General features: G+C 45.1%; 1 protein-coding gene and 1 long non-coding RNA gene across 5 annotated transcripts in view; one reads left to right on the top strand and one right to left on the bottom strand.

Moving 5' to 3' along the window:
* LOC136658353 (uncharacterized) overlaps positions 1–22,315 on the bottom strand; it is a 30,470-nt gene that overhangs the window by 6,881 nt on the left and 1,274 nt on the right. Inside the window, exons 2-3 of one of the 3 annotated variants that reach the window (XR_010794784.1) lie at positions 22,023–22,102; positions 17,267–17,369 (exon numbers count right to left, since the gene is read on the bottom strand). This is a non-coding gene — a long non-coding RNA (uncharacterized lncRNA). Of the gene's footprint in view, positions 1–16,881; positions 17,370–19,556; positions 22,103–22,315 lie in introns of those variants that run through there. The other 2 variants (XR_010794783.1, XR_010794782.1) reach the window with 2 other exon arrangements.
* Positions 15,693–22,315, top strand: part of TRPV3 (transient receptor potential cation channel subfamily V member 3) — a 30,465-nt gene continuing 23,842 nt past the window's right edge. For both annotated transcript variants that reach the window (XM_066634854.1, XM_066634853.1), the window contains exon 1: positions 15,693–15,811. In XM_066634854.1, coding sequence (XP_066490951.1) covers positions 15,693–15,811 — 119 coding nt within the window. The remainder of the gene's footprint in view (positions 15,812–22,315) is intronic.

The raw sequence follows: 22,315 nt of genomic DNA, 5'->3' as shown, positions 1-22,315 counted from the left end.
TCATTTTTCCCCAAGGAGGAAAAATGCAGAAAGTGGTGTTATGTATTTTTATTCCAAGGGAGCATTTTTATAAATTGTAATTATAAATTATAATCATGTTAAAAGTGTACTAAGGCAGGTGATATGGGTGGTATAGTGTCAGCAGAGGCAGCCACAGTCATTGCCCATGCACCCCCAATCCAGCCCATTATTTATTTTTAATTTTTTTGCAGATTTCAGCAGGTTTTTCATTTTTTTTTAAATGAGAAGGGCAGAAAGCAGTGTTATGTGTTTTTATTTCATTTTTATTGGAAAAATTACACCTCTACTTATAACACATGTTACAGTTAATGAAGAAAGACAGAAAGCAAACTTTTTTTGTGACAAGCTGGCGATGGTTGACTAAATACTGGCAAAATAAGAATCAGTGTACTTTTGATGTATTCTGTGTTTAAAAAAAAACAATGTTAAAGAAATGTGATTATATGAATTTCTGATGTAACTTTTTCAATCTACAATCAAAATTTAAAAAGCGTTTAAACAAAGTTTCCTAAGAATTGGCAGATATGACGTTGCCAGCTCAGCAAAAGAACTTCCAGGGTGCTTGGTTGGAAGGGGCTAAACAGGGCCTGCCTTTTTTGAGCCAAAGCGTTAGAATCGCCTCAAACGACAGGTGTGGGTGAGTGGGTGATGAGCACCAAATGACAGGTGTGGCCAGATGGGTGTTGAAAGGTGTGGGTGGGTAGGTGATGAGCACCACTACCCCAGCCGTTAGTGCTGTGGATGCCATTCCACCTGCCTCCACATTTGCTGGCCACCTCCATCAGAATGGCCTTTGGCATGCACCCCTCCTTCCCTGGTGGGGTGCCAGTAGTGTGGTGTGCAGTAGTCCAGAGTGCAGCTTCTGCTGCAGCTCTTCCTCCTGCTCCCTGGATTTATAAGCAAAAGGGGGAAAAGAGTGGAAGAGGAAGTGTGAAGGAGAAGAAAGCTACAGCACCACCAGGTGGGTGGCACATCAGCAGAGTGTGCCATCGGGTTAGGAGGGGGAGAGACAGTTTGCTGCATCACCTCAGGCATTGGTTGGGAGGGCTTGGGCCAGCCCTGCTTATGAACTTCCTGTAAGGAAGAATTGCACAAATAGGTGCCACCACTAAGGAAGTCCTGCTCTTTGCCTGGCTATAAACTTTACATCAGATGGCCACAGTGCTTGGGGCAAGATCATGAACCACATTCAAGGATCTCTCATTTTGCCTCTGACTTCCTGATCCTATTGTTAGAAGTGGTGAGAAAGACAATGAGAGGGCCAGAGATTGTTTCATCCTCTCATCTCAGAGCTCCCACCTTGGCCCCAAAAGCTCTTTGCACCCTGCCTTTCTACAAATAGCTTTTATACATACTGTTGTAACCTAAGATGAATCCCCACCTCTGTCATAGGCTGTTAAGGGTATGGAACAAAGCAAGCACCCTCCAACAAGTTGCTTGTTCCCCCATTGCTAAATCATAAATTGAAACTTTAAATAAAGCAGCAGTCCTAAATCTGCTTGTTTGAATGTTGACACCATCAAAATCAATAGAAATTTCATCAGAGAAAATATTTTTTCTGAAGTTGCCATTGTCCAATGTACATGTAACAAACATGCCTGCCATCTGAGTTGGTCTAAGCCAGTGATTTTCAACGTTTTTCTACTCACGGCACTCTGATCTCTATGGTCTCCTTTATGGTCCATGCCCGCTTCTGGGAAACTCTTCTAGGTTCTGCGACTCTGCTTCTAGGACAACGGTCTGTAGTAATGAATTGTCTGTCCCTCTTCCTCCATTGGCTCTGAGGAAGATGGACAAACAATTCATTACTACAGACAGTTGCCCTGGTACAGGAGTGGCCAACCTTTCAAATTTAGGTCTCCTGAACCTTTACCAATGGTGTAGAGGAGGGAATTTCAGCAGGTGCACCTTGTCATCTGTGAATGACACCTGCTGAAATTCCCTCTTCTACACCATTGGTAAATGTCCAGGAGCCCAAAAGTGGAAAGGTTGGCCACCCCTGCCCTGCAAATAGAGTCGCAGAACCCCAAAGAGTTTTTCAGAAATTTTCAACCACTGTGTCCCAGTGGCACACCTGTGGACTGGTTGAAAATCACTGGCCTAAGTGTTGATTGTCTCTGTGGATGTGAGAATGAGCAAACAGTTGTCTTCAGAGGCAAACCTAACCAGTCTTTTATAGAACTGTATAAAACATTTTACGAGCCTTCCTGCTCATATGCACCTCTGTCATTTGCACGATTTGATAGTCTGAAAGAAGCCAACTCTCCTCCAGTTTGAAAAATATGGAGGTACGTGGTCACCTTGGGGGCAATCAGGCAAGTGACTATATTTATTTACATGCCTGCTTTAAATAATTACATCCTTGCACAACTTGTTAATTTAGAAATTTGAATGCAGATTAATGTATGAGCACATCACAGGGCATAAACACTGTGTGTTTCCTTGTGCTTCAGGTGTGACCTTAAACATCCCTAGCTTTGGGTGGGGTTTTTAAACTTTAAAATAGCCGTGTGGAGGGCCAGTCTGAGTTGGGGTCATGAAAATAGGAGCTGTATTAATGTTTTTCCTCCGAGGTGCTTTCCTTTTGCAAATCCCCCACCCGCTCCATTCAAAGCTGCCTTGGGCCCTCAAAGTTGCCATTGCAGCAATGGGCCCTTTTGCAGGCAGCTTCAGAGAGGGGGGAATTTTCTGCAGAATACAGGTGTGCCTGTGCGTTCTGTTTATTCCATTGCAAATGCATATTTTGCAATGTATTAATGTACCAGTTTGGGGGGAGGGAGGAAATACTGTATGTGAAAATATTTATTTAATTTTTTTTATGATGGATTTTTAGCAGAAGAGAGTGGAATGGAAATCAAAGGAACCTGTGAGGTTCGGATGGAACAGAAACAGAGACATCTGTCCAGTCCTATGCAGAAGTCTCTGTCTCTGTCTCTGTCTCTCTCTCATCATTTTATCACTCCCTTGTGCTGGCCACCTTTGGGTCCTGTCACTCAAATGATTTATGGTGAGCTGTACAGTGGGTAGCTGTTGGTGATAGTGTTAATCAAAGCTGTCTTTTTTCCACCTTTTCAGGCTTAAAGTAGCTAGAAATTAAAACGCAGCTACCATGACAATCAAACCAACATGATAAACCAAAAACATCTTAAAACAGCATAAACATGAATGCAATGAATGACACAGTGTTGCAGAATGGTAATGATGCTATATGATTCAGCAGCAATTAAGAACCCCAATAAAACTGTGAAATGGTGGGGGGAAGGAAATATCTGCTCCAGGTTGGTGGCAGGAGTTATTATTAATTACTATTAAGCAAATTTGGAAAGTGGATGAGGACCCACCCAACACCTGAACTCTCAATACCTGTGGCAGGAGGTCTGGTCTAGAGGGTTGAGCCTCCATTTGCCTGAAGATAACATCCGAAGGTCGCCAGTTCGAGGCCACCGGCTGACAAGCTGAGCCCAGTTATTCCATCTGCTTTGAGGCTGGGAGGATGGAGGCCAGAATGTGCGACCAGATCAAGAAAGTAACATCTGATTGTTGTGGTTTCTTGAAAGATAGAACCTTTCAAATTGTAAAAATCCCTACAGGGATTTAAATTTGCCTGCCTATGTAAACCGCCTTGAATAAAGTCCATGGAGAAATCTGAGGACCAAGAACGGCGGTATAGAAATACCTGTATTATTATTATTATTATTATTATGCCCGATGCACCATCAGGGCATGGGAAAGTACCATGGGAGGCTCAGTGCAGGAGTGCAGAGCAATCTGGCCCCAATACCTTTCTCCCCCACTTCGTCCCCTATGTTGACATCCCAGCTATGAACTATCTCCAAATAATTAGGCCTTACAAGATTCTCAGAAATCACTTCACAACTCCTAGAGGAATGAGCACAAGAATGTCTCCACCTGACTCGACATGAATGACCAAATTTTAATCACCTTCCGTCTTGTGGACGTAGCAGTGGACCTCTGGGCCTCCACCTAGTCCTCACATGTCTCACCATGGTGTTGCCTGCCTGGTGTCAGAGATGGTTCTGTGACACCGAAATGTCCTTTTCACCTCTGACTCATGCGCCACTCACAGCTAGAGATGGGATATTTGTGCTTTTCTACATGGGATTGACATGAGGCACCCTTCTTTTGGATAAAAGGATGTGGCTGGACCTGGGAATTGTAAATAGACCCACTTAGATGGGACTTTCATTAGGCCATTGATTTCTGATTTGAGTTCTGATTTGAGTTCTAATCCCCTGGATACATACAACCAGTGGGGCTGAAAGCTGTGTGTGTGTGTGGGGGGGGTGCCTCATGCCCTTCCTTTTTCCTATATTCTTAAGAATGGATTCCAATGTTATTAGAACAGAGTGCTTTCTAAATGGAGGACAGAATGTATAACTGTGGAGATTGTATACTGAGATCTTGGGGAGGCTATGCTCTGTGTACTGCCGTTAACCAAAGTTAGATTGCATGCAGGACAGCGGCTTCTCTGTGACAATTCCTCAGGTATGGAATTCCTTGCTTCATGGTTTATCATCGCCTCCCCTCTTAATTTTTTAAAAAACACTTAAAGCCTTTGCAGGGTGAAGGTGGCCTAGGATTCGTTGGCGCCTGCTGCTGAAGTTTTTGGTTGTTTTGCCGTTTAGTTAGTCTTTTAAATTTAACTTTAAATTTAGGATATTTTATTTTATTGTTACTGAAGACTTGGGACTTTGAGAGGAAAGGCGGGATAAAAAAATGGAAAAATAAATAGGACTACCATCCATTTGAAAGTTTAATTGCTTAATCGCCTGCCATTTAACTGATGGGTAACCCAATCCTAACAAAAGTCCCACATCCAGCGCAGGACTAGAGGCTGCTGGAGGTCTCCTCAGGGTAAGGAACTACTTTTCACAAAAAAAGCAGTTCACAAAGCAATTTACATAGCAAAATAAATCATTTCCTGCCCCCAAAGGGCTCACAATCTAAACAAAGATGCAGAAGAGACACCAGGAACAACAGCCACCAGAGAAGTCTGCATCTTCGGTATCAAACCCAAAGGTATCTTGTTTTTGGTTATCTGTACATTCCGATTCCACCAGTTTTCTATGGAATTCAAGGCAGCGTGCCTGGTGCTCCCAGCCCTTCTCAGTTAAAGAAACCAGATGATTGGTGGTATTTCAGTTGTAGGCTTGGAAGTCTCTCAGGCCAAATCTCACCTTCACCAACTTCATGTGGGGTCAAACTACATATTACATGGAGCTCTGCATGAGCTCTCCAACATAATTTGGAAACCTCTGGGGCAGGGAGGGAGGAGACATGTGGATCTGCAGTTTGGACTGGGGTTGCAAAATCAGGGGTGAGAGACGGCTAACAATTCCTCCCACTTTATGGCCCCAATCCAAATGCTATTAGCTATGGTTGCAAAATTTTACTTGTATGATGTTTTCCTCCGTGGCTAACTCCAGCTTTTAGGGGGGAGGAATTTAAGTCAAGGAATCAGTGCTGGGGCAAGATTGGACCCCCCCCCCCACAGCCACCATCCATATCAAGCTCCCACAGCAGCATCTTTTACAAGAAGTATATTATGTTGGGTGTTCCACTCACAGAGCTCCAACCTAACATGGACTTTGGCTCTTGGTGTAATATTTGTTTCTGTAAACTGTAAGATTGAAATGCTACGGGGGACTGAAATGTGGAATAAAGAACTTGACTTGACACTGCAGGGCCACTGCAGCTAGTATTGGGCCTGGGGCAAGATGCCCAATTGGGTCCCGCCTTCCTAAATTTTTCTGCAAACCGGATGTTACTACATTTTTAAAATGCGTTTTTAATTGGCAGTTTTAACTTAGCATGAGCAAGACTGAAACTAAATGAAAACATTGATCAGATTGGGTTACCGTTGATTCTTGCTATCCACACACTCTGTTCCCGTGGATTTGCTTATCTGCATTAACAGAACACAGGGTTCTGGGTCAGGCCCTTAGTTGGCCTCATGGATGGGGCTGGCCCTGACAATACCAGCCTACCTCACAGGGCTGTTGTGATAATGCTTGCAGTAACATATGTGAAGCACTTTCAACATTCTAAAGTGCATTATTAGGAAAGAAAACTAACTGGACCAGACTAGCTATTACCGAGAAGAAATACAAGTGGCAAGATCATTGGAGTCTTCTGTTCATTATAACTATTGTTCTTTGCCAATAAAGGGGGAGGAACGACCGAAATCAACATTGCAAAATCGGAGGCTCCCTTTTAGAGAATGTTCACCCGTCTTTAATTTGTTATTATATGACTCACGTCTCTTTTTCATGTGTAATTGTTGATGGAAGCATCATCCCTGGTGATGAGTAGCCAAGAAATTTGTGGTCTAGCAAGTTTGTCTCTTGCCAGCAGCCATGGGTCAGGTGTAACCCTGTGCCGCTGAAAGCATCTCTGCACTATAATCCAGGAAAACTGCGCCCAAGTCAGCCGAGTGACACAGGAAGGGGTGCCTCACGTTTTTGGGATTATTTTAAGAGACGGTATATTTTCTTGGTGGTTTCACACCTTTGGGGATGTTGCAACAGAACACCTGAGAGCCACGATTTTTGGATTTCTTTGTTGCCACTTGAAATCTTTTTCCTTTCCTGCCAGCAAATGGAAATTCTTTAACCAAGGTAAGACTTCACCCTCCCAAATGTATTTTTATTTTATGGCACCTTCCTTGGAGCATTCCCTCCCCAGGAAGGCCCCAGGGCTTTCTCCAAAGCAGCTGAACGTTTTGGTTCATAATTCTGATTGTTTTATTTTGAACTTTTGAGAGAAAATTGTGATTTTATTTTGGGTTCTTGATTTTATAATAAGATGCTCTGTGTGTGTGTGTGTGTGTGTGTGTGTGTGTGTGTGTGTGTTTAAACATAGGGATAATAATTAAAATGTATCATCTAAAAAATGAAAATTTGAGGTATTGTTAAGATGATCAGAGAACTCAAAAGAGAAATAAGAAAAAACTGAAAAAAAATGTGGCCTAGAGTACAAAAGCAAGTCAAAGTCACCTGGATTCTCTTTCAGAGACTGCTGTCAATCCATGTAAATGTTGTGTTTAATTTTACTGTGATCTAATATGCTCATGGCTTAAAAAATAAAAATCCAGAAGACTACCGCTATACAGGAACCAAACAGAAAAGTGGGTGGATATAAGAAAGAATTGTGTTCTAATTTTTTAATTTATCACAAGGAGATCAGGACAGTTTATATTGGTTTTTTCCAAGTTGTTCTCTCGACAACTCTGTGAGACAGATTAGCTTGAGAGAAGAATATAATACAACACACTTTGTATTATATATGCCTGCATATGTTTGTACACATGTAAAAAATTTTGTGGGAATGTCATTCACTCATTTAAAGAGTTAATCCAGTGCTGGGATCCTTTAAAAAGGTAAAGATCATGCATACTACTGTACACAAGATGAACTTAACAGGAATAACTGCATGTGTGTACAGATCCACAATCATATACCAATTCTATGTATGCTGGATGCAACATATGAACAAGATTAGGATGACTTGCTAAATGCCACCCAGTGAACCTCACAACTGAGCAGGGCTCTGAAGACTGTGAGGTGTGAATAAAGTACGAAGAGGGGATTGTATGAATCACAGTCAATGGGAAACAAATGGGAGTTGATAACACCCAGTGCTTTTATCTCATTGGCATAGTAATCAAGAAATAACACCAGTATCGTATATCGGTTGCCTATAAGTGTCATGCTGCAACACACAGACACACACATTAGGAATTATCAGGGATGGGAACTTGAGTCAAATGACTTGAGTCCGAGTCGCGAAAATGCGTGTTTTTTGCTGACTTGTGCAGTCACGTGTGTCAAACACGTGGGCAAACACTAGCATCTGGGGCTGCTGAGTTAGGAGTCACCATGGATTTGGGCAACTCAAGTTGCCCAGAAATGTTGGGGGTGCTGCTTGGGGTTGCGTCACCTCTGTGTTGCCCAAAAAACATCTTGCGCTGACCTGGAAGCCGGGCATTGCATGCAGGAGCAGCAGCAACCAGAAGCAGGGTATATTATATTCAGAGACAGGGGCTTGAGGTGGTGGTGAAGAGAAATGGTTAGTTTTTTTTTTTGTTTGGGCTTAAAACTTTAAGGGTCTCAGGTTGCAGAAGTAGCCAATTTTGCAAAAGTAACAACTTTGGCTGGGTGGGTGAGGGTCCTGCATGTGTACAGATCACAGGGGAGGGAGATGCCTTTTCTTGTCCCCCAGACCATCCATTGGACGGAGGATGTGTCTCTGAGAGAGGGAGGGGGAGAAGAGGAGCCATTTTTCACCATAGGGACAAGTGCGTTTTGCAAGCAGGAGAGGCTGGAGGAGGCAGGGGGAAGGTGATTCCTGGAGTGATAGAAAAAGAGCCATCCATGGCTTGTGTGCTCATTGCATCGCTCGCTCCACTGCCCCCATCCCCTTCCCACCTTGCCAAACTGGGATGCATCCTCCCTCCCTCCCACCTGTACCCGTGATGCGAAGGGGGGGGTTCATTGTGGCTGGGGTGGGATCGTACAGAGGGAACCGATTGGCGTGTTCTGCACTGCTGCCTTTCTGATGGAATGGGGGGGACAGCAGGGGAGTGTTTAAAGAGAACTCCAAAACACACACACTGCCCAGCAGTAGTCCCGTTTTTTCCGCGGAGCCACGGCTGGCTTTTTAAAGGAAAAGGCTTGTGACTTGAATCTTTCTGAGTCACAAAAATGCTCTGGGTGACTCGGAAAGTCTGCCTGTTAGGACTCATTTTCGAGTCAAGTCGCAGGGGCAAAGACTCATGACTGACTCAAGTCAAGCCATGCTGGACTCGCCCATCCCTGGGAATTACTGTATTAGGAAAGGGATTGAAAACAAAATAACCAGCCTCATACTGGTCACTTTTAAATGAACCTTCCCCAATATTCTTGGGTCATTTATGGACACTTTCTTCCCTGTCTCCCCACCCCCTCCCCCCGGTTGGAGGTACTGAGAAGGTAGTGATATGGGGCAGGGCCTTCACAGGGATAGCTCCAAGGTTGTTGAACTCACTCCTCAGGAAGGTTTGTTTATTCTCTGCTAGTTTTTAGAAAACTAAAGTTTCAGAGGACTTGCGATCAACTGAGTTGTAAATTCACGTTGGGCCTCCCAGGTCTTGATATCAATGGCAGTGCCAGGTTGAAGGAGGGACTTGGGCCTCCATGGCACCTCCACCCATTCTCTGATGGCACATTGGGTGCTAGTGCTGCCACTGGAGCTGAGGGGTCAGGTCAACCCACCCAGGTGGGCCCTATGATGATCCTGTGCCCTCAGTCAGTGCCCCATCTGTTCAACATCTGATGGCAACCCTGCTTGAGGCGGCACACCAAATGCCATCTCCTTACTTGATTGCATGCCAGCTACCACTTCCATCACTCCTCCTCTTTCTACTCCTCCTCCCCCTCCCTGGATCTGAAAGGAAGAGGAATATGGAGAGGAAGTGTAGTGAAAAAGAAAATATGGCTTGGTGCAATGCATAATTATGCTGTGGAATTTGCTGCTACATGATGTTGTGATGGCCACAGGCTTTGATGACAGCAAATAGGGTTAGACCAATTCAGGGAGGAGGAGAGGTCTATTAAGGGCTATTAGCCAAGATAGCTACATGAAACCTCCTTATACAGAAGCAGTCTATCTCTGAGTAGTACTATATGCTGTTGACCAGTACAGTAATACAAGATGGCCAATCTGCTGTGATTATGGATTTTCAGAATCATCTGGCTGTCTGGGCTAGATTGTTGAATGACTGATGCCATATGTGCTTGTGCCACTTTCCAAAGTAAACAAATGTAGGTCCCTGCCTCAGGGGCCTTGACATCTGATCTAGCCAGGCAGTTCTTATTCTCCCAAACTTTCCTTGAGGATATCGGCTAGGGAGCCACCTCTTCCACCACAGTCATTGGGACAGGCATGCAATCATTAGGTCTTGCCTCAAGTTTCTAGCCCAACTTGTAGAGATTCTGCATTTAATGTGTCATATCCTCCTTTGGGATCCATTATTCATGCTGCAACATGATTTAATTCATTCAGAAAACTAAAGTAGAGGAAAAGCAGGCAGGGGAACAGCTCTTCTCAGTCAATAACCTGGCAGCTGCATTTCCCACAACTTGAAGTTTACAGTCTTCAGGGACAGCCCTGCATGAAATACATTACAGTAGACAAGTTACTGGTCAGGGTAGCTTAAGCACAGAGAACCATGAAGACTGACATAATCAGGAAAAGGATGCAACTGGCACACAAGGATGCAACTGGCACACAAGTCAAAGCTGGTAAAAAAAAATGCTTGACACCAGTATCATGCAGGCTTCCCAGAGCAGTGTCAGTTTGGGAGCACTCCCAAACTACATACTAACTTCAGATTCATGCCCCCAATGTCTGTTTCTCCATAGATAGAAAAGCAATTGCAGGGAGCATTTCTGATTAGAAAAACAAGAGGAGAGAGGGTTGAGGCTACAATCCTATGCACACTTTCCTGGGAGTAAGCTCCATTGACTATAATGAGACTTACTTTTGAGTAGACAGGCATAGGATTGGGCTCTAAGTAGCTCCTTGTCCTTCCCCATTCTCCATCTGAAGGCAAGCAATGAAACCTCCCCGTGCAGAAACAGTCTATCTCTGAGTACTATATACTCTGCTTGTGTATAGTGTGGGATATCTAGAATGGCTTACAGAATGAATGAGATCACGTAGTGGCATGAATAATGCAAAAATCAAAGGAGGAGGATGACACATAATCCAGATAAACCACAAGTTGGGTAGATTCTTGAGGCAAGAGCCAGCGTTTGCATGTCCCCTCAGGCGGCCAACTATCACTTGGACGGAAGAGGTGGGGGCCATTACATGTTCTCCGTAACACTCAAAGAAATGAGAAAAATGGGAGAGGCAGGATGGGAGAAGGTACTGCCAAGTCTCATTTCAGTCTAAATGGATTACTTTCAAGTAATTGCACTTGAGGTTGTTGGTTTAAGAATAAAGTAGAACTTTTCAGGGAAAACTATTCTGTGCCTCAAGAATGGAATGTGTATGCAGAGGCTGTGGAAAGGGAGGGGGCTGCCAGAGGGGACAGGTGGTCTTCCACCACCATTAAAAGGTGGCATTGTTCCAGTATGCTTCTCACAGCACAATCCTCTGCTTACTCTCTACTGGCACCGCAGCTGCTTTGCCAGCCTAGAGTGTTGCAAGTGTACTGTAAAGCATATCTGCAACTACTCTAGCGCAAGTAGCGGCAGTAGAAATGCCACTGCTGGCCCACCAGCACTGTATCCCCACCAATGGCTGCTGGCAGAGATGAGTACTCCACCAAACAGCAGGAGAAGGGTGGTGGGAGGGTGGAATGAAGGTGGGGAGGGGGATTTGGGGGCAGAGGGGAAAGGTGGAGAGGCACGGTTCAGGCCTGGGAGAGGAATAGGTTCAGTGGAACAGGTTTCACCATACACTCACCCCCTTTCCAGGCCAGAAATCTCTACAGGGGCTGCTCGGATTTGCGCCAGCAATTTAGCTGGTGCAGATTCGAGTAGCCCATGGACAGGCTGGAGCACTGCTTGGGGAAAGGGGAAAAATATCCCCTTACCCTCCAGCCTGCACTGGATACAGCATAGGCCACTCAGTCCAGCTGCACCAGTGCAGGTTGGGATTGGGCTGCCTGTCATGTCACTGAATCCTGTCTGGAAATAAATGGGGCTTGTCAGCAAGCGAATCTTGATACACCAGACCTCAAGTTTCAAGGCCTCATGGGAAAAGGTTGTTTAGAGGTTTCTGGCTGACAGATATACCTTCTAATGCAGTGGTTCTCACACATTTAGCACCGGGACCCACTTTTTAGAATGAGAAACTGTCAGGACCTACTGGAAGTGATGTCATGACCAGAAGTGACATCATCAAGCAGGAAAATTTTTAACAATCCTAGGCTACAATCCTGCCCACACTTACCCAGGAGTAAGTCCCATTTACTATCATTGTTAAAAGAATATACATAGTAGCTTGTTAAAAGTACAGGTCTGTAACATTTCCCCAAATGCAGTCACGGACCATGGTAGTATCAAGTCTAGTATATTAAAAATAAAATATTGAAATGAATGGGGACCCACCTGAAATTGGCTCACGACCCAGCTAGTGGGTCCCGACCCACAGTTTGAGAAACACTGTTCTAACAATCCCCCTAGAATGGAAAGGGGGGAATAATGACAAGCAATCATTAAGTCAATACCTCCCCCACCCCCTTAGAGGAAATTTGAGGGTAAGGCAGCACTAATTCCTCCAGCCATTCTGGGAAGGCTACAATAAAACTGGCTGAACTTGCAAACAGGAAGTTTGAAATTAGCCTGAGAAAGGACTTTGCTGAATGGAACTTACTTGTGAGTAACCATTATAGGAGGACATTGGTGAATAATATACTCAAATACTGTGCTGTGTTTCAACAAACTAATTGCAGGAGAGCAATACCCTTAGGCAAAGCTAAATGCCAAACACTATAGAGTATGCATGAGTTTGAGCCTTGTATTTTTCTTGCTTGTTTGTTAAATAGTGCATAGAGATATGTACAAAATGTCACAAAACCTCAGGGGAGAAAGAAGGCTGTAGCAGTTAACCCCCCAGCACAGTTTCTATCCTGTTTGAGTGCTCACTGTGTGCTATTTATATTTTTTTCAAGTTTCAATGGCAGTCGAACAGGAAGTGTGGAGGAGAGTCTACAACACTGCTCAGCAGTTCCCAAACTCTCTGGAAGTTTGGGAACTGCTGTAAGTTCTTGTAGGGGAGGGGAGAAGACAGCGATGTGATTGCCACGATCATGCTACTGCTAGGGACTAAAGGGTTTTTTTTCACTTACTTGTTGTAATGCTGACCCTCTGGAAGGTCTTGGGAGCCCACAGACCCCTTTGCAGGGCTCCCCATGACTCCAAACTGCTTTAAATAGTGAAAAAGTCCACTTTGATTTTTGCCTTTTCCCCAGTTCCTCTTTCACTCTAGCACCTTTTCCTTTCAATTCAGAGGAATTGAAATTCAATTCAATTAAATCAGAAGAAAAGTGGCAGAGGTGAGTGGAGCACCATTGCATAAGGGAGAGTAACACTTAGTGCGGTAAGGTGCTGTGCAATTAGGGGATGGCATTTGGCCAGGGCATTGGAAGATATCGGCCAGTGCCAGCAGCCCAAGACCTCCTGATGCCTGAGGTGGCATCCCAAATGCTGCTCCTCCTTCCCTGATGACCTCTCCTACTCTCCAGTGTTCTAGCTCAGCACTCATCTTCCTTCCACATTTCCTTTTCCTTTCTGTCCCCCTCTTCCTTTCCTATTTCAGGAGGAGAGGAGCAATGGAGGTAGGTAGACAGACAGAGATGAGTGCCCCCCACCAATTACTGCCCAATGTTTCAGTTGGCCTCATGGATAGGGCAACCTTGGTCTTGGCATTCTCAGCAGAGAGGCAGCAATTGTTACCCTGCACATGCCTGCTCTTGTCTGATCTTGGAAGCTAAGCAGGGTCAGGCCTGGTTAGTACTTGGATGGGAGACTGCCTGGGAATACCAAGTGCTGTAGGCTTATACCATAGTCTTTCGAGACTGAAGGTTGCCAACTATCTCAGCGGAAAAGGAAAGCCTGATTTCATCTGATCTTCAAGAGATCTGTAAACATTCCTTTTCAGGGATGCCTTCTAGATTTTGTCATGCTTAGTATGACCTGGAAGAAGAAACAATCTGGACTGAGGTCCAGAACAAATGTGCAAAAATCCACGTGAAAACCAGTATTTGCTATAGCTGTAGCATATGTTTGGATGCAAAACCCATGTAGGTTTCCTTATCTGTGAGTTCTTTCCCATGGAATAAACCAAATACTCTTTTTATTTCTTAATTGGGGAGTTTGGAAATTTCCAGGTGGTTTTTGAACATCGAGAAACTCATGTGGCTGTCAGATATCTGTGAGTTTTGTGTCCTCAAAGTGTAAGACAGCATCCTAGACTTGCAGGGAAAGGCTTGCAGGACCAAGAAATTTACTGCTTCAGGTCCCAATCCTATCCAGGTTTTCAGTACTAATGCAGCTGTGTCAATGGGGTGTGCGCTGCATCCTTCAATGGGGGTGCACTCATGGAGGTCACCTCAAGGTAAGGGGACATTTGTTCCCTTTCCTTGGGGCTGCACTGCGGCTGCATCAGTGCTAGAAAATTGGTTAGGATTGGGCTCTCAGAAGGGCAATCCCTTTTGTCCTTTTGGCAAGCAAATGCTGCTGGGATATGTCCAGAATTGAGAAGATGGCTGAAGGATAATTGATGGCTCTGGAGGAGGGACTGGGATAACTTTTCCCCCCACAAATAAACCCCTAGACTGGAGTGAATGTGTGGTTGCAAATCCCACACGGGTTTGAAACTCACAGATGTGCTCACAGATAGAATTCCCATGAAATAACTGCACGGCTATTCAGACTTGAGAGTGGTACTGTTCAATGGGCTTAGATTTGTAGTTTTCAATGGTTTTAAAGATTCCACTAGGATCCAGGGTATGGTCAAAGGCCACATGATATAGCCATCTTGCTGAAGTGAAGCAGGTCTAGGTCCAGTGAGTGCTTGACTGGGAGATATGAATATCGTGAGTGAAAGGTGGGATATAAGTGTAATGAACACTGACCAATGGGGCATTGAGTCACAGACTAAACCCTTGTGCTTTTATTCATACAACAACATCAATGTATAAAGCGGTTTATAAAGTTACATAACTGGAAAAGAGTCAGGTCTCTGCCCCAGGGTAGGGATTTTCAACCACTGTGCCAGGGCACATCAGTGTGCTGTGAATGGTCTGCAGGTGTGCTGTGGGGGTTTGAGGGGGGGTCATATATTAGTAGGGCCATTGGGGGATGTGAGACTCTCCATTGGCAGTGCAGTGTGCCTTGACTGTTGTCAAAAAAACTGATGGTGTGCCTTGACAATGGTAGTGTCTTCTCAGTGTGCCATGAGGTGAAAAAAGTTGAAAATCCCTGCCCTAGGTTTTTACAATGTGTATTTTGACAGAAGGACTGGAGTGAAGGGAGAGATAACAGCTAACAAGGGATGAGTGTAACTGAATACAGTGACATCAAGTTAGGCTGAATAGGGATGGTGATTGAGGCAGAAGACTTCAGCGAAGGTAGATTTTATTTAAATTATTTTTATCCCAACTTTCCCCTCCAATTGGTAGGCGCTCAAGGAGACTTGCACAATCCTATGCATGCCTACTCAGAAGTAAGTCCCACTGAAATCATTGGAAGCTACTCTCAGGTAAATGTGTGTAAGATGGCAGCCATAGTCAATTTAAATATACAGAAGGCAACATAAACACAAAACATCAGTCAAAGATACAAAAGCAGTGTTTTGCTAAGATATAACAGTTGTAAAATGATTATATTTTAAAACCGATGGCAAATAAGTGAGTTAGGCCCTGAGATTAAGCCATTCCTGCCCAATGTTGCGTGTTTGCAACAGGGACCAAATGTGTACACCTGTGGACCGGGCAAAAATGGGTTAAGTTGCTATAGAAGGTGGAGAGACCATCTGGTGGTTAAGCACTACATGATGGTGAAAGCAATTCCTCCTTTTTAAATGTCATATTGATAAGCAAACTGCCTAACACAATTAAAAGGACAATACTCACTGACTGAAGTGTCTCTTCTAGGACAATGATCAACGAGAACAAAGAAATGGCTCCTCTTATGGGCAAGAAATCAAACCCTCCGGGTACCCCACCGACCACACACTCAGAGAAAAGACCAGCCGAAATCACGCCCACCAAGAAAAGGTAGGCTGCCTCTGCTTCCCTGGCCAGTGCCAAGCAAAATGCTGGGAAGTTGGCAGGTGGGTTCTACCTGCGCAAAGCCTTCTGGAAAAACAGCCTCTGTAAAAAGGCAAAACGAGGCTTTGACATGAGAACTCTGTGCTTGGAGCTCTTCTGTTATCTTTTTCTTTTTTTGCCAATGTAGCCATGGAGTGTGGTGAGGGAAAGGAAGCTTCGGTTTGGTACCAAAGCATGTTGGAGGGGTTGGGTCTAAGTTTTTAACCCTGGCTTAAATGGCCCCCCTTCAAAGTTGCTGTTAGTCACAGAGGGGGAAACTAAACTGTGCTTCTTTGATAGCCAGGATTGTCCTGTCTCAGGATCCTCATGCACAGGATTAAAGGGGTGAAGAAGGGAGTGGTGCTGAAGAGGCAGTGCCTCTGATGTTCCAACCCATCACTATCCTTTCCTCCAGACTTCCTCTGCCATTTCCCCCTCCCTTTTCACACCAAAGGAGCAGCGGTAGCAGGGGTTAGAACATAAGAACATAAGAACAGCCTCACTGGATCAGGCCATAGGCCCATCTAGTCCAGCTTCCTGTATCTCACAGCGGCCCACCAAATGCCCCAGGGAGCACACCAGATAACAAGAGACCTCATTCTGGTGCCCTCCCTTGCATCTGGCATTCTGACATAGCCCATTTCTAAAATCAGGAGGTTGTACATGCACATCATGGCTTGGGGTGCCAGGGGCAGCCCAATCCCATACTGTGCTGGAACTGTGCTGGCCAGCTGGCTTGTGCTACATCCAGTACAGGAGGTAGCTGCCACACAACTTGGATTAAAGGATATTTATTCCCTTACCCTGAGTAATACCCCAGCCACCTCAATTGGGCTACTCAGATCTGCACCAGCTAAATTTATTGTACAGCCCAGTGCAATGCAGCCCAGTGCAATGCCGGGCTGCTCGGGAGGGGGGTTAGGATCTGGCCTAAGTGCGGGAGGCTGGTCCCATCTGCTCCCAGGCTCTGTCCACCCACTGGTCTGCCCTCCCTCACCCAAAAACATTTCATTCTGCCCTCCTGTCACCCTCCCCAACCTCCCATGCCAGCTTCCCTAGGCCAGTGCGACCTGCTGCCAGCTTAGATCTGATGTGGGAAGGCTGGTGTAAGGACATGAGTGGGCCTCCCTGACTCCTAAGGAGGCACCAACATGCCTTATAGCATGTTTGCAACATTCCCGGGCAGGCACAAGGGAGTTGTGCCAGCCCAACAAGCACTTTGAATTACTCTCTGAAAAGGGCAGGGGGTGGCATTCAGTGTGCTGTTTCAGGAGGTCATGGCCCAGCTTTGCCAACAGCTGCTTTGGGAGAAGGAAACTTTGAATCAGGGGACTTTGAAATATGTGCCTGCAACCTGTTGCCATTCCCTTGCATCTGGCATTGAGAGATAGGCTACCTCTAGAACCAAGAGGTTGCACATACCTGGCTTGGTAATCGTGGCTTGGTAGTCAGAGCTGAACTTTTCCTCCATAAATCGGTCCCATTCCCTTTTAAAAGCATCCAGGCCAGACACCATCACCACATCCTGTGGCAGAGAGTTCCACAGATTAATTGCCTGCTTGATAAATAAATATTTTCTTTTGTCTATTCTAACTCCCCCATCAGTCAATTTTAGTGGATGTCCCCTGGTTCTAGTAATGTGCAAGGGGGAAAAGAACTTCCCTATATCCACTCTATCCATCCCATACATATTTGTATGTCTCCATCATGTCCCCCCTCAGATGCCTTTTTTATAGACCAAGGATCTTTGAACCTAGACCCGGGAGTCCATGGTGAGCCTCTACCTGACCTGTGGCCAGCCTCTGGTCCACTTGATCAAACACGACAGGAACAGTGCTCTGGTTGTATCCGGAGAGTGTTCTGAGGACTGGGGAGGCTGCACATAGAAGGCTGCACCTTCTAAAAGCCTAAAAACATCACTTTCTGGTTTTCCTGAAAAACTGGAAGTAACTTTTTGTGACCTCTGAATGCCTTAGAAGGCTTTCTGAGGGTTGGGGAGACCACCATTTGGGTGTCCATTTGAATTTGTGCTTTATTTTATTTTGTGTGTTGATGCTTGGAGAAATTGTGGAAATTTGAGCCCATGTATTCATTCATCAGTTCCATCTCTAATGTATTTATTTAAATATTATATTTTAAATTTATTTTTTTTTCCGGCTCTCAACACCATGCCAGATATTTGATGTGGCCCTCTGGCCGAAAAGTTTGGGGACCCCTGTTCTAGACGGAAGAGCCCCAAATGCTATAACCTTTCCCCATAAGGGAGGAGCCCCAGCCCAGTAAACACTTTGGTCACTCTCTTCTCTACCTTTTCCAGTTCCACTATATCCCGGACACGCAGGACAGGGGTGTACCAGTCCTGCGCACCTGATTTACCAAGGTATTACATGGTTAATGGACTGTCTGTTTATCACATTTGTAATCTGTCTGTCCTTCAAGAAACATGCATGGTGTGCTGTTCTTCCAATTTATCCTTATCACAACCGTTTGAGGATGAAGTCAGTTGATCTGAGAGACTGTGAATGGTCCAAGGTTACTCCAACGGCTTTATTGCCAAGCAGGTGTTTGAATCCAGGTCTCCTCAGTCCAAGTTTGAAAACCTTTTCCACTACATCGCACTGACTTTCTGTAGGCACAATGGTTGCCTGCATTTGGAGGGTAAATCTGCTCTGGTGTAGGAAATGCACTCTGTGCATCCTCAGAAGCTTTCACCTATATCTTTATATGCTCTGCAGCTGGAAGTCAAACCAAAAAGTCATGGTCACATTTTCTTTCATGCACACTAAGCTCTAGTACGAAAACAAGTTCTCATGATGATGATGGTGATGGTGATGAAGAATATTTATATAATGCTTTTCAACAAAGAAATAGCCAAATAAGGACCAAATCCTATCCAACTTTCCAGCTCTGGTGCAGCTGTGCCACTGGGGTTTGTGCTGCATCCTGTGGTGGGAGGGTAATGGAGGCCTCCACAAGGTGCAGGGGATTATGCAGGGGATTAATTATGCAGGGGATGGACAGAGTGGATAGGGAGATGCTCTTTACACTATCACATAATACCAGAACCAGGGGACATCCACTAAAATTGAGTGTTGGGCGGGTTAGGACACACAAAATATTTCTTTACTCAGCGTGTGGTTGGTCTGTGGAACTCCTTGCCACAGGATGTGGTGATGGCATCTAGCCTAGACGCCTTTAAAAGGGGATTGGACAAGTTTCTGGAGGAAAAATCCATTATGGGGTACAAGACATGATGTGTATGCGCAACCTCCTGATTTTAGAAATGGGTTATGTCAGAATGCCAGATGCAAGGGAGGGCACCAGGATGAGGTCTCTTGTTATCTGGTGTGCTCCCTGGGGCATTTGGTGGGCCGCTGTGAGATACAGGAAGCTGGACTAGATGGGCCTATGGCCTGATCCAGTGGGGCTGTTCTTATGTTCTTATGTTTTTAAGGTAAGGGAACATTTGTCCCCTTGCCTAGGAGCTGCACTATAGCTGCACCAGGGCTGGAAAGTTGGATAGGATTGGACCCTAAATCAATAAATGGTTCCCTGTCCCCAAAGGGCTCACAATCAAAAAAGATATGCAGAAGAGACACTAGCAACAACCACTGGAAAAGGCTCCATGCTGGGTGAAGAGGCACACTTGCTCTCCTTCTGCTAAATATAAGAGATCACCACTTTTAAAAAATGCCGACAAAAATCCCAAAGCTACACTAGGGCAATGCCTTTATTAGAAGGACCAATGAAAGGCCAAAATACATGCTACATTACATAGCTCAGTAATCTGACATGCTTGAAGATTTTTTCCTAAATAGGAACCAGTGGGGAGGTGCAAAGGAGGGATACAAATCTGTCCTATGACAAGTGTAGGAGAGGCATTAAACCAGTGATTTTCAACCATTTTTTAAATTTCACGCACACTGACAAGGTACTAAAATTGTCAAGGCACACGGACAGTTTTTGCCAGTCAAAAAGGCACACTACATTGCCATTGGGGGGCTCACATCCCCCAATGGTCCTACTAATAAATGAACACCACCCCGCCCCCAGATTCCTGTGGCACGTCTGTGGACTATTCATACCATACCAAAGTGCTGCAGCACAGTGGTTGAAAATCACTGCTTTAAACCCTTTTTCCTCTACCACAGACTTGATCCACATCAGCCCTCCCCCCACAAGCGAAGGGGAGGCAATGGTGACAATGGTAGCTTGCTGGCAATGGTGGCTTCCCTCCGGCAGCAAAGAGCAGTTAAAGGGGGTCCTGATTCAGATCAGGACCATGGGAGAACAAAGGGTTCAATATATTTTCTTTGCACACTATGGTCCTGATCTGGATATGCCCCACTACTTCCTATTTAGGAAGACTGCCCTCTCCCAGCATGTCACCTTTAATGGTACACTTAAGGTAATATGCAGTTTGACCCCAAGACATCATTAAGCCGTGAGCTAATGTTTGAGCTCCCCATCCCCAGGGGAAAAAATGCAGAGCTGGGAAAAGAATAAGATGTTCCTGGACTTGGTAAAAAAGCCCGAGTCTGCAGTTTGTAAGCTGGAATGCAGAAGATATCTGCAAGCATCTGAACGACTGCTACTGGCACTCCTATTTTCAACGTGAGACTGTCCCTTGCCACTGTGTCAGAGGAGTTCTTGGTCCAGCCTGAGACTTGTTTTGCACCAGGCGTGACCTAACCTAATTAAGTCTTCCAAGCACCTCATCCGATTTAGGGCCAACCTACCTGTAAGATTAAAACTGTGTCATCGTGTAGTTAGAAGCTTGCCTTTACTCTCACGTTGCAACTAGGATTTGAATTATTACCATGGCATGGAGGTGGTGATGGGGTGTTTAACCATTTGCCTTCTGTGCCATTTTCCTACAAAAAAATTGCTCTCCCTGAAACATCTATTTAGCTCTGCATTATTATTATTTTTGGCTAGAATAGCACTTTTGAGGTTAAACAGCCACCTCAAGAGGAGGGATTTTAACTGGGAAACCAGTCCAAAAGCACCCTTAACTCCCTGCCATGCTCCTGATCCAAATGGCAGCCCTAAAAGACTGCTGCTTGTGAGACAGCCAGCATGGTATAGTGGTTCAGGAGTTGGACTTAGACTTGGAACAGACCTGCCTTCCTTTTTGCTGAACATCTAGCCTAGAGATTTCTGGGGCACTTGAGAGGTTGCTCACTGCTGAATGATGTTTTCATTTGTCTTAATATGTTGAGTAGGAGGAGCTTTCAGAAAGGAACATGCCCATCAACACAGTTGTAATGAAAGGTAGGGTTGCCAACCCTCCAGGATTGGCCTGGTTTGGTCTCTAGGAATCAGCATCCTTCTCCAGGTGACTACTGAATCCTGGGGATCTTAGCAGGGCCAACATTTCATCACGGTGGAATAAAAAAACTATTTCCAGGAATAGCTTCAGTCAGAGCTGGCAACCCTCAGTGAACCTCTTGTTCATTGCCGGATTCAAGCCTCCAGTGCTGGCATGATAGGATGAGAGGGCGGGTGGCACAGAGACTTTCCCAACTGGTTCTTGGGAGACCGGGCGTGTTATCAAACATGCCTGGTTCGTAAGCAACAGAGAGTGATCATGTGAGCATGAACTGACAGGCTGCATTCCTTTGATCCATTTAATAACATGTCTTGCTGTTGACCTTGTTCCAGTACATCTGAAAAATGCCTGAATACAGAGCTCTGGTACCCTCACAGGAAAATATGTCACTTGCGGAGAGTGGCCTCTCTGAATCTGAATTTCTTTCATGCATCTAATTATTTCTTGGGGGGGGGTAACTTCTTTCACCTTTAAATTAATCAGCAGGAGACATCTCTGACAATGTTCTAAAGCAGGACTAGCTGGGCGAGTCAGTGTGTTGTAAAAGGATGATTAGGTGGAGATATTGCCCAGGAGATTCACAGGTGAGAGTACGTTGGTGGTGCTTCAGTCATTTCCAGAACTTCCAGTCAGTTCTCCCATGTCCTTGCGCAAGAGTCTCAGAGAAGCAGCTTGTGTAGAAACAGTGCCACGTTGGAACCACCGGTTTGACTTCCACTGCTAGCATCTCCCCTGTGCTGCCCAAATTAATATTTGTTCATATATGTCACAGTTTCCTGGACTTTATGAAGTGCACTCAGTACATGGTGCTGGATAACTCATGAGGCCGGCTGAGGTGACACCTACCTCTGTCTGCCTACAGGCCTCTTCTCTCTCCTGCTCATCTTTAATTGAAGGTGCAGAAGTGTTCTCTCAAACGTATTTTTCTAGAACATGAATAGCAGTAGAGGTGTGTTGTAAAAAGATGTTTCCGAAACCTTAGATTCAAAACAGAAGAGGAAGTGTGGAGGAGGTAAGTGATGGGCTAGTCCAGAGCACTGGAAACACTCTAACCACCATTAGACACTTCTTCTCTCCACACTTCTTCTTTCACTCTGTTTCCCTTTTCTTTTTTTGACATAGGACAAAGAGCAGTGAAA

This window comes from Tiliqua scincoides, chromosome 8 (genome assembly GCF_035046505.1).
Source record: "Tiliqua scincoides isolate rTilSci1 chromosome 8, rTilSci1.hap2, whole genome shotgun sequence".
NCBI classification, from domain to species: Eukaryota; Metazoa; Chordata; class Lepidosauria; order Squamata; family Scincidae; genus Tiliqua; species Tiliqua scincoides.
This window is presented reverse-complemented; position numbering and strand designations above follow the sequence as displayed.